Raw genomic sequence first — 12595 nt, forward strand, 5'->3', positions numbered from 1 at the left:
TAGTTACAAAGTCGAAAGAAAAGCTATGATTATTGTCAATATTGGATTAGAGTAAAACATTTATGCAAAATGTGATAACAAATTTCTCTCCAATACGTCGTCAATTCTTTTTTGTGGCAGTTGGACATTTCCGTTCACCTCCGGAATTGATGAAATCCCTTTTTTCGTCCCTTCGTCCCGATGCTAACTAGCGATGTGACGGCCGGTCTCAACAGCGGGAGGAGCTTCATTGCAACGCCGATACAGTGAACTCGTCGTGACAGTCTCCTCTACAGTTCATACAATGTCGAGTGATTCCAGATGTAAAACAGTCAGCCAGCCATCTAGCTAGCAAGGCAGCCAGGCTCCCACGACCCAACCCCAGATAGTGAGCAGGCAGGCTGAGCAGGGTGTATAAGAGGAAGAGGAAGAGGAAGATTAAAGTAGATGAGAATTGGGACAACGTGCGCTAAACAGGCCACAGACCTTAAACGTGTAGCACCATAACTGGATGTAGTCTTGAGAATAAACTTATATTTTCTCTGGTGACAACGTCTTCATGGAACTGATATCAGATACAGATTTGCTGTTTCCTGTTTGACTAGCTCAGACGATGTACGGCCTTTAGAACATTTCAGTAAAATAATGCGCATGCTAATGACTCTTGGCATAAATGAGTGTGTGGAGACCATCATTTTTAACGTTGTAGTCCTTTCCTGATTATTTCAAAAATGAATAGCAATGATTCCCATGCCTAGCAGATAATGGACCTGCTAAGTGGAACCCTTAATCCTAGAAAATAGTCACCACTGAGAAAAGCCACCCACACTAAATTCCTTTTTGTGAATACCAATGTGTTAATTGTGCGCTTGTGTTGCATCCGAGAGAGATTCTAACTAGCTTTTGTTCGCCTAGGAGAGAAAAAATTATAGTGGTGTTAGAAAGGTGAACAGAAAGGGCAAGAGATTAATGGTGAGAGAGAAGCAAACGAAATTAACAAAAATGTTGGAAAAGGGAGGGAAGAGAAGAAAAGTTATTCTGAGCCAAATAAACGGGGGGGGGGGATTTTAACAAAGTGCTAAGAGATAAACATGACCGGCAATAGATGAAAGGAAGATAATAAATGGTTAGAAGTGGATGAGAAGGTTGGGGGGGAGGGATACCGAAGTTAACAAGTTTTTATTTATTTTCATCTTTTATAGACGAGAGTACTCAGTTCAGAGTACCTGTTCCAAATGTTCCAGACAAATTGTCTAAATCGCAAAAAAACAAATCTTGAGCCAACGTGACTTTCAAACTTGACGTCAAATCCACGCCATGAAGGGGCAGGTAGGGGTTAGAGGTCATCTTGCTCAAGGATGACTACGGGTTAGAATGGGCAGGGAATCAAACCCGGGAGCCGACCACTCCACTATCCCACCCGTCGCGGAGTACGTTGTGTCGTACCCCTGAGAAGTCGATAGTCACATCAGGGTCCAAAATGCAAGCATTAGTACCGGCACAACCCAGACGGACAGGAGAGGCTAAGAGTAACAGTACTGAGAGAAAGAGGGAGCGAGAGATAGTGAGAGGGGGGGGGGGGGGGGGGACGGACGAAGGAAGGAGGTAGTGCAAAGAAAAAAAAACTAGCGCAAGGCACAGAGAAAATGCAAAAGAAATAAAAAGTGGTATTTTGTACGGTAGAGACCTGCTTCTTGGCAAAGGGACTGTCGCCTTCCAAGCTATCAACAAAGGCACTCTGTAGGGACACAAGGAAGAAGGGCAAGACAGAGAGAGAGAGAGACAGAGACAGAGACAGAGACAGACAGAGAGAGAAAGAGAGAGAGACAGGGAGATAGAGAGGGAGACAGATATAGAGGGAAAGAGGGCAATGAGCAGAACAGGCATTGCTCCATTGATAAGAAACTAGGGGGTATGTTAAGCACCCAGATTAACACGACGCCGGGCGATGTTTCGGGGGGGTCAGTGCCGCACCACTGAAGTCCGCACACACGTCAAACCCAAAGTCCGGTTTGAAAAAGAACTTCAACAGAAAACCGTTATTACAAATGCGTCTACGATATTCTTAAGGGACAGTGTGTATGATTTAGTGGCGTCCGGCGTTGGGGTTGCAGATTGCAACCAACGGAGTAGCCCTGACTTTCCAATAGTAGGAGAAGCTATGGAAATGTCCTAGTAGTAGCAAAGTGTGTGCAACTATAGGTTATTTGTCCATTAGTGGTTACTGTACAAACATGCTGGTACAACATGGCATGTCTATTTCATTTCTTTCCCGCCAGATGCCACTAAATTCACACTGCCCCTTTAAGGATCGGTCTACCACAACTATTCCAGAAATAGCCTCTTTGGGATTGTGAATGCCACTTCATAGCCCCAGTTTCAGCTATAGAGTATTAGCGAGGTATCATGAACTACAGATTGTACACAGAAGAACAGAGTCTGAGGGGTTATTGTCACACACAAAAACAAGGTGGCTGTGCCATCTGTGGGACCAAGGGGTGTGTGTGTGTGTGTGTGTGTGTGTGTGTGTGTGTGTGTGTGTGTGTGTGTGTGTGTGTGTGTGTGTGTGTCAGTGTTTTCAATGTATCCATTGTCGTCCAAATCGAGAATGCTTTTGCGTTTGCTTATGAGTGCGTGTTCAGAATATTTATAACTATATTCCTAAATATAACCAGCCTGTCTGCGATACAACTGTGTGTGTCTGTGTGTGAAGTGTGTTCATTGTATCCATTAGGTTGTCAGCCATCATAAGATAGGGAATCCTTGCATGCAGAGTCTTGGCATCTGCCTTGAATTGTGGATATTTCTGTTTGCTTACGCGTGTGTACCGACTGATCATTTTCGAAATGTAACCAGCCTGTCTGAGATACAAGTACAAATCTGTGTGTGTCTGCGTGTTTGTGTGCGCTTGTCTGTCTGTGTGTGTGTGTCTCTATGTCTGTGTGTGTGTGTGCGTGTCTGTGTGTGTGCGTGTGTTCATGCATGTGCGCGTGTGTATGCATTTGTGTGCGCCTATGCGTGTATGTTTGTGTGTGTGTATGCGTGCGTCTGTGTCTGTGCGTCTATGCATGTGTGTATGCGCGCGTGTGTGTGTGTGTGTGTATGCGTGTGTGTGTGTGTGTATGTATGTATGCATGTGTGTATGCGTGTTTTCATGCGCGTATGCGTATGAATGTGTGTATGCGTGTGTGTGCGTGTGTGTATGCGTGTGTATATGTGTATATGCGCGTATGCGTATGAACGTGTGTGTGCGTGTGAATATACGTTTGCGTAAGCGTGCAGGCGTGCGTATACGTAGGCGTGTGCATATGCACGCTCGTATGCGTGTGCGTGTGCGTGTGTTCGCGCCCCCCCTGCGCCCCCCCCCCTCCCGTACCCTGCGGCTGCGCCGGCCCCTCTTCTGCTGCTGCTGCTGCTCGATGAGCTCCATGGCCGAGGCGGGGGGGGAGGCCGCCCGCATGGCGCGGACCACCCGGATGCTGTCCTCCGGCAGCGGGGGCAGCTGCAACCGCTCCCGGCCGCGCACCTTCATGGCCTGGAGCTCCTCGAAGCCCCCCAGGGTGAACTGGGACGGGGACGGGGGGGCAAGGAAACTTTATTCATACAGCACTTCTCAAACACGAGCTAGACTCAAAGTGAACGCCGTCTACAAATGAAATAAAATAATAAAATAGAATAGATGAAGTAAAAGAAACAAAAAAGGTATTGTATTTAAGATTTTTGAGAAAGCTAAAGCAAACATACAATAAAATTAAGTATAAAATAAAATAGATACGTAGAAGAAGTCGAAGTAGGCAAAGTAAAAAATAAATGCATTGTAGAAAGTGCAATGTATTTAAGATTCAGCAGAAAGCTAAAGCTAATAAGAGGACACTTTATTGTCCCTCAGGGCAGGTTAAGGTGTTGGGCAGGTTTTACAGTTGGTTTGTGGCGAGTGCTCGTACAGCGACCCTGGGAGAAAGGTGCTATTTAAATATAGTAATTGTTAGGCAACGCTTTCCAATAAGGGGACATTATTAAACCATTGGTTAATATACAGTACTTAAAGCAGTAAGAAGCATCAACTAACAATCAGCTAATGGTCAATTAACAGTTAATTAGTATCTAGTAAAGCATTAACATTAGCTAATGCAATAATACACGAAATTATAAACATTAGGTTAGGGTTAGCCCTTATACTAAACCTTTTAAAAAATGTATACATTTGTACCGTAGTTAATATGAACACCATTAGTAAAGGATAATATTAACGCAAAAAATATCGCAAACCCTTGTACAGGATCACGTATCAAGACGTGTACGTACGCACGTACGTACGTACGTACGTACGTACGTACACGTCTTGATACGTGATCCTGTACAAGGGTTTGAGTACAAGGGTTTGAGTACGTACGTGCGTGCGTGCGGTGCGTGCGTGCGTGCGTGCGTGCGTGCGGTGCGTGCGTGCGGTGCGTGCGGTGCGTGCGTGCGTGCGTGCGTGCGTGTTGCAGCAGTGCTCCTCACCAGTACAGTCTTCCAGAGCAGCAGCAGAACCTTCTTCATGGGGAAGTGCGGGGCGTTCATGCTGCAGAACTTGGTAACCATGGTGAAGAGGAGTAGAGCAAAGGGCTCCCCGTTGCACATGGGAGCGGCTGGGGAGACAGGCCGACGCGTTAGACAACACCGGCCACGTCCGTTCTGAACCAGGCCTCCGTGTGTCGCAGGCAGGGTTAGATCTGCCAACACCTTTTAGTCAACGCGATTTAAACTGGATTCAATGTAAATCGCCCGTCCCGACCTTTGGAGTTTACGCACTGTTTCCCTCTGCAGATCGAGAAGAACAGAGATCTGCACCGAAAGTTTTTAGAGGACAAGATGTTTCTGTTTTGCTTTTATCCAGATTCAAAGGGCAAAAAACGTCACTTTGTTATCTGAAGTGAATGGATGGATGCCGTTTTCAACAAGCAAGTCAGTGAAATTACTTCCCAGCCGAGGCCAGACCGATATCCATTGTGAGGTGTTCGCTCGAATAAATGGCTCGACTCACAACAAGCGCTCACAGGGCCAGGCTGATTCAACTTCAACGGAGACATTGAAGTGAAAATGTCACGAAGGACCAAGTATGGTTTAGACATCTTGCTCAAGCTCCTACAGGATGGGCTGTCCGTTTGACTCGGGGGGGGGGGGATTGAACCCAGTTACCTTTCCATTTCGGTATCCTGCTCAATGAACGCACACGCACACGCACACACACCTAGCTCAATCCTGAAGGTCTCCCTGGCGGCGATCCACTCAGGTCTGTCGTCCTCCGTCTGAACGCGAATGTTCTCCACCATCAGATACATGATGCTCAGCAACACACTGCAGGGGACACACACACACACACACACACACACACACACACACACACACACACACACACACACACACACACACACACACACACACACACACACACACACACACACACACACACACACACACACACACACGTTGAAAAATGACAGCTGTTGATTACCCTGATCAGCCAAGCCACTTGAAAGATGGAGAAGTCAGTGTAAAAATAAAAAATTATATGCTAGTTATCACTAGTGTGAGGCAGGTGGCGTTTTATGCTTCATACTCACAAAACAAACAAAAAGAATACCCAATTTTCCATCAGCAATTACATGAGAAGCTTGAATCCTGTTTTTAAGTGCCTCGAATTGGCAGCGCGCGCACCCTAGTTTACAGAGCACAGTAATCATTCCATTATGAAACCATCCAAAGAGAAAGTGACAGACTGTGAACGAGCGCCTCTCTGGAGAAGAATGAGCTTTTACTGGTGAAACACGGGCGTTCATCGCTATCCATCGATGCAAATCAAAGCGCTGACGGCTCCGATTGGCTGCGTCTCATATGAAATGTCTCACGACGTGCAGAGAATGGGGGTGGAGTGGATGAAAGAAAAAGGACGGGGTTTGACAGCCGTCAGGACACGTGGGCGGGAGGGAGGTATTTTTTGTCTTCTGTTCCACTTCCCTTTGTAAATCTCTGGTACTTTACAGCTCACGTTGTGACCCCCTCTCCCGACAGTTTTTTGGGTTCATAGTTATTTTTCCCTATTTTGGAATTTGTACACAGATGGCTGAAATGCAGAGCGACGTAAACAGAGAAAAGCGAGAGGCAACCAAATCAGAAAGAGAGGAGGAAAGAGGAAGACAAAGATAGACACAGAGAGGAAGGCAAAAAGAGAGAAACAAAATTACAGAGACCTAGATAGACAGAGTTAGGCAGGGAGGAGGACAGGAAGTCCACTTTAGAAAGTGAAGGTAGGTCATTTAGGGAGAGGTGGGGGGGGGGGGGGTCTCACCGGAGTTCTGTGCTGTCAGCGAGGGAGATGGCAGGTTTCCGCACCGCACTGCTGCACGCCTGGCTGTTACTGCAACACACACACACTCCGAGTTACATAATATTGTTGGTCACATTCACCCACACCCAACCATGTTTGTGGTTGTTTGTTTTGTCTCAAGGTCCCCGTTCTTGAAATAGCCACCATGCGCGTGTCCTCAGCTCAGTGTGTGTGTAGGGGCCTGATAAAGAGTGCCTGATAACAGAAGGCTACCAGGCCACATCAAATGCTAACAGGCTATCAAAACGAAAGGGGGTGAGACCAGTGCTTAGACGGGGGCCAGGGCAGCAGCAGCCTCCAAAGAATACCAAGTGGAACATTTTCATCAACCTGATAAGAGCTTCCTATTCTCATTCATTACATGGCAGTGGAACCACTCGCCACACATCCGCTACGCGCGTGTGTGTGTGTGTGTGGGGGGGGGGGGGGGGGGGGGGGATGCACAACCAGATGTCACACACGGAAGACACTAAGGCCTCGTCCACACAAAGCCGATTTTTTTGGTGAAACCGCACAAGTCTTGTGCGTTTCGGCCGACCGTCCGGACGGAGCCGGCGAATCCGGTACCGCACATTTCTGAAACCAACCTCGGAGGTGGTTTCAAATCTATCCGGACCGATGCGGTTTCGTGTAAGGATTCGTGTGGACGCCTGAAACGCAAACGATGATGTCATTAGCCCCCCCACCAACTGGGGGGCGTCAGAGTTGCGTTGAATTTTTTTATTCATTATTTTATTTGTATTCTTTTTGTAGCTTTAAATAAAGACCCTTGATACATTTAATTACTAACTGTGCATTAAAAAGTATTTCTGCTCAATTTAAAAGGGTGAATGAATCAAGCCCCCACTCATCTCGGAGAAATTCTTCACCGCTGATTTTTCATAATCACACATTCAGTTTCAGAATTTATTATTAGCTCACAAATAATAAAAGTGGCCGCCGCCCGGAACTCGCTGACCTCATGGCCGCCCACAGGCATGGCTAAAACCAGAGGTAGCTATGTCACACAAGCTAAACTAAGCTAGCATGCAATAGACATTAAGAACAGTTGCTAGCTTGCCGTGAGCTCACACAATTCAGAATTTCTGCCTCAAAACTGTAACATCCAAGTATCAAAACACACTAATAAAAAATTATAAATGTAATCTTTTTTTAATTGTATGTATACATTGCTAGCATGGGTTTCCTACTCTAAAACCCCTAACCCTGGCAAAATAGCTGTGTAAAGCATTATATAGCTACACCTCTAGTTGAGCTAAACAAGACCATGACTGCATCTCCAAATATGTAAGAGTAGGCGTGGCATGCTGTGGGCGGAGTCAATGGTGGGCGTGGCCATCTGTGGGCGGAGCCACAATGCCACTCATGTCATGCGCTGTGGATTGGCTTGTGTTCCACTCACTCTATCTCCATGTTGAGGAGTTCCAGCAGGGCGGTGAACACGCCCATGTGGTAGAGCAGGAAGACGTTGTGTCTGGCCCAGTAGAGGACGTCCACGTCTGAGTCGCACTCGTCGTACACACCTGGGGACACAGGGACACACACAGACACACACACCTTAAGAATATGTCACGCGTATCATGATATGGTAATAGGCGTGGAACTCTGTACAAGCCTACATAGGCTTCGCTCCCGCCTTGCACAAATGTTGTCATTTGTGCTTAACAAATAAACTCTAAACTCTAATAGCATACGTGCTGAATCTATGTTTAGTGTATTCACCAAAGTGTTGCATCTTTTGCATCCATTGTCAATTCACAATTTTTGACTTTTTTTTAAGTTGGCACATATACCCACGCTTGAAATCGCAATGTGCTCAATTGAGCCCCCATCTGTTAGTTAGCGGGAGACTTTAAAAAAACAGCCAAACAAAGAGAGGTAATGGCCAGCTAGCATTATATATTTGTACAATATATCACTAGAGGGAAGTGATTTTACTTATGATATTATTGTAATCACCATCGATCAGCATTGACTACAGATATTGCCAGGTATTTTTAAGCTACGTGGTAGTTTACATTTTATACAATGCAGCTTTAAACTTAAAAAAGTCCTATATTATACCACCAGGTGTGAGTGTGATTAGCTGTTACAAGCCGTTTTGAAAAATCTGCCGCTTCTGACATCACAAGTGGGCGTGTCCACCTAGATGTATGACGGATAGATGAGCAACGTCTGGTACAGTCCACCGGGTAGGCTGGTAGACTGATCTATCCAGCACACATCTAGGTGGACACGCCCACTTGTGATGTCAGAAGAGGCCGATTTTCCAAACGGCTTGTAACGGCTAATCACACTCACACCTGGGGGTAGAACATGTCCCCTTTAAACTTAAATTTGAAAACAAACAAACAACGACTGAGCGCCAGGAGCATGGAGGACGTACCCTGGGCCAGGTAGAGGATGGCGCGGGCCACCTTCAGCCTCTTGTCGCGGTCGGTCACCTCCAGGGCGTCCAGCAGCCTCATCACGTAGGCCCGCTGCTCCTCCACGCTCAGCTCCACCCACCTCCGCCCGCGCACTGCGCCCAAAGCACCACAAACAGGTCCATAAAACGAACGCACCACGCGATCGGGTTTCTTTCTTTTTTTACCGGGTCTCAGCCAGGCATGCACGCACGCACGCACGCACGCACGCACGCACGCATGCACACGCACACGCACACACACAAAGTTTTGCAGTGTAGTAGTGGCTGGAGTGATCGACTACAACCTGAAAAGCTACTGGCAAAAGGAACATATAGTTGTGTATTTAATATAGTATTTTATAAAGAACAAATACAGGTCACTTGAAAACACTGTCTATAATAGTATTTTACCAAAAACGCGTAAAATGTCAATGTAAAATGAACATTGATGAAGAAAGGATGATAAAAGGTGTGACAGTTATTGTACTAAAAAGAAGGGAGAAAGAGCTAGAGAGAGCGAGCTATATATTTATAGATTGTCATCTGTCGGGGGCTAATTTCCTGTCCACCAGGATGAATGAATGCTGCTGTGGCCTTTATTTGGCCCCTTGTTAGAGTTTGAAACATGAGCACCATTCTCATGGGCATTTTGTCCTGCAAATAACCCAGGCATCCCCTGGGGAAAGAGATGGGCTGTAATAGACTGTAGTCCACAAACAGTAGAAAACAGCCATAATAAAACCACCACCACCCAATAATACATGCCTTTTACCCAGTGACTGAATTTAAAATTTGGCTTTGAACATAAACATAGCATAAACGTTTGCTGAAATAATGAGTACAATTCTGCTCTTTCCTTTTAAGATCTCGCCTTCTGTTATAAGAGTGTTGGTATGTGTTCAGCATAATTAAAGAAACACTATCGCTGTGTCTGTTGCATAATTGTACCGTTTTTTTCGGTTAATTAGGTATTCAGTGTATCTGTGTTATTTTGCATTTTCATTCCATGTGTAGAATTGTAACATAATGTGTAACCTAACCAATTACTCTTAATAGACGATATGCAATTCCTAAATTTTTAGAAAAAAACAAAAACAACGATGCCCTTTGAGTAGTTTTTCCCCTTACTAATGTAGGAAAGCAACCAAAATATTTAAAATAAAATAGAAATTCTCTGTCCTCTCGCACTACAGAAGCAGTGAAATGTCAACCTGATCTCCAAATCCGTCCTCCCGCATGAGGCTGAACAGAGAGAGAGTGGTAAAATTAGCCAGCCTTGAGAGGACCAGTGATTTAGCTCAGCGGGGCACTGACTGGGATGGGGAGACAGGCAGACAGGGAGACAGGCAGACAGGCAGACAGACAGACAGGCAGACAGACAGGCAGACAGGCAGCCAGGGAGACAGCCAGCAGTTGGTGTGGGTTGGGGACACACAGGGCTGCGATTGGGAATGCAGATGTGTTAAAACATAGACGAGGGTACTGCGTGGGGGCCATGGTGCGCACACACACACACACACACACACACACACACACACACACACACACACACACACACACACACACACACACACACACACACACACACACACACACACACACACACACACACACACACACACACACAGGTCGGGTACAGCTCAGAGATTGAAAATAAGAACCCATGTTTTCCTTTTCTATCCTTCTGTCAAAGGAGCGATCCCGTCTCCCACAAAGACTTCTAAACAAATAGCACAGGCTTAGCTCAGCTCAGGAGGTAGAGCGGGTGACTTGTGATAGGACGGTTGTTAGTTTGATGGCCGGCTGTCCCCTCCTGTGGTGGTGTCCCTGATTAAGACACCTCCCCTGAACTGCTCTCGACGAGCAGGCCGTCGCCTTGCATGGCCGACTGCGCCGTCGGTGTGTGGATGTGTGTACGAATGGTTGCAAGTCGCTTTGGATGAAAGCGTCTGCTAAATTCCCCGAATTTAAATGCAAAAAACATGAACTGAATATAATATCCTTGTATAGTCCTTGAACTTATGGTATTGTCAAATACTGTACAATCATTTCATTCAATCATGTTGATAATTGACTTCAGCTGTGTTTCAACGATTAACAACTTAAACAAATGAGGTGTCTTAACAGACCTAAACAGAACCTTAAGCTACCTGCCTAACTTCTGTTGTTGCACATTCCTGCTTCCCTTTGATCTGTGCATTTCCATAACAATTCAGTACTTTCTGCTCACTCCCCCCCCCCCCCCCCCTACACGCCCTATCTAAAATAAAATGTAGAAAATCGACTAATCTTAGTAGAAAAGAGTGAGAAAGGAAAACGGTAGAGCTGACTACGTCAAAACGCAGAGTTCGCATTGCAATATATATATATTATATATATATATATTCAGCTGATTCCAGCAGTAGCCATCGGCTGTTTGAATTGACACAGCAAATCCATGTACCGCAGTGAGGAAACAGGCAAGTTTGCAGATTTCTCACAACTCGCCAGTACACACACACACACAATGCTTGAGAATCAATAGTACCCATGAAGGTTATCCAGATAACATTCATTCGCACTACCTTGACTCTTGAAGTCCTCCTCAAAGTAGTCCTTGTTGAGGGCGAACTCCGGCTCCTCTGTGTAGCTGTAGAGCTCTGTGGGCGCACACACACACACACACACACACACACACACACACACACACACACACACACACACACACACACACACACACACACACACACACACACACACACACACACACACACACACACACACACGTTATTGTTTCATCAATCACTGTTTATTTAATCCAACCAATGGCTGAGGAGCCATTTCAGACTTGTTTGCTTGTTTGATGAAGGCCTTAAAAACTACAAGAACACTTGTTAAATGCATCGATCATAAAAATGAATTTGAGGTGACATAATGAAAGCACCATAAGTCAAAGCAGGCTACACTTGTTTGTTTAAATCCTTTAAATCCTTTTTATACCACAAAATATATATCACTAGCTCTGGAATTTAGTCTTTGACTTCACAAATAAGCCGTTCAAGAGAGAGCTTTAGGCCCAATCCAATTACTACCCCTTACCCCTCCCCCTTGTTTGGAAGGGGTAAGGGGAAGGGGTAAGGGGTAGAAATGGGATTGGGCCTTAATGGCTTAGTGAAGGAGTGAGTGATGGGGTGTTATATATGGAACTGAACCCAACAGAACCGAAGGGACAGTTAGGGTCCAGTTGAGTTTAAAGACCCCCGTGACTCCAGAACATACTTTCTGTATGCTCACAACAGCACCTTTTCAAATGTTCCCATATTTTCCACACAAAATAGCAGGGCGACACAGAAATCTGCATTAGAGTTGTGACGTATACATCACGTGATGCAGACGACGCAGTATGAATATTGAATCAAAATGATCCCAAGGAACATTATCATCCGTAGTGACATGACACCAATCTCAGCCAACGATGCGAAACCCATTGTCGTGTGTTTAGTCGCCACAATTGTCTGTAATTGGTGCAAAACTACATGACATTCAATCCGGAACATTCTCTCAGGGGTTTGAAGTCAACTGGAGCAGGAGGTCTTTGAGACCCCGTTTCACCCCCCACTGGGGGTTAAGCTGACCTGATAGCTCCGCTGGCAGCGTGTCCATGTCCCCGTACTCAAACTCCAGGTTGGGGGACTCCATGGAGCTCTGGAACCACAAACAAACATTACGGTCAGAGAGGTAAGCACAGCATAGCCTCACATTTGTCGGCGGCCGTCCAAACAAGCATTTCTATGCAGTGCACTGCACACACATCGGCACCATGAATTAACGTCAATGTTCATGAATGAATGAATGGCAAT

At 45.8% G+C, this 12595-nt stretch overlaps 1 protein-coding gene across 4 annotated transcripts in view; it reads right to left on the bottom strand.

Moving 5' to 3' along the window:
* The window catches only part of strip2 (striatin interacting protein 2), a 29491-nt gene that overhangs the window by 13514 nt on the left and 3382 nt on the right, over positions 1–12595 (bottom strand). For 2 of the 4 annotated variants that reach the window (XM_060038998.1, XM_060038997.1), the window contains exons 2-10: positions 12371–12440; positions 11321–11395; positions 8736–8870; positions 7752–7872; positions 6311–6379; positions 5213–5319; positions 4483–4610; positions 3356–3544; positions 1667–1717 (exon numbers count right to left, since the gene is read on the bottom strand). In XM_060038998.1, the coding sequence (XP_059894981.1) occupies positions 1667–1717; positions 3356–3544; positions 4483–4610; positions 5213–5319; positions 6311–6379; positions 7752–7872; positions 8736–8870; positions 11321–11395; positions 12371–12440 (945 nt within the window). The remainder of the gene's footprint in view (positions 1–1666; positions 1718–3355; positions 3545–4482; positions 4611–5212; positions 5320–6310; positions 6380–7751; positions 7873–8735; positions 8871–11320; positions 11396–12370; positions 12441–12595) is intronic. The other 2 variants (XM_060038999.1, XM_060039001.1) reach the window with 2 other exon arrangements.

Source organism: Gadus macrocephalus, chromosome 19 (assembly GCF_031168955.1).
Source record: "Gadus macrocephalus chromosome 19, ASM3116895v1".
In the NCBI taxonomy this organism is placed as follows: Eukaryota; Metazoa; Chordata; class Actinopteri; order Gadiformes; family Gadidae; genus Gadus; species Gadus macrocephalus.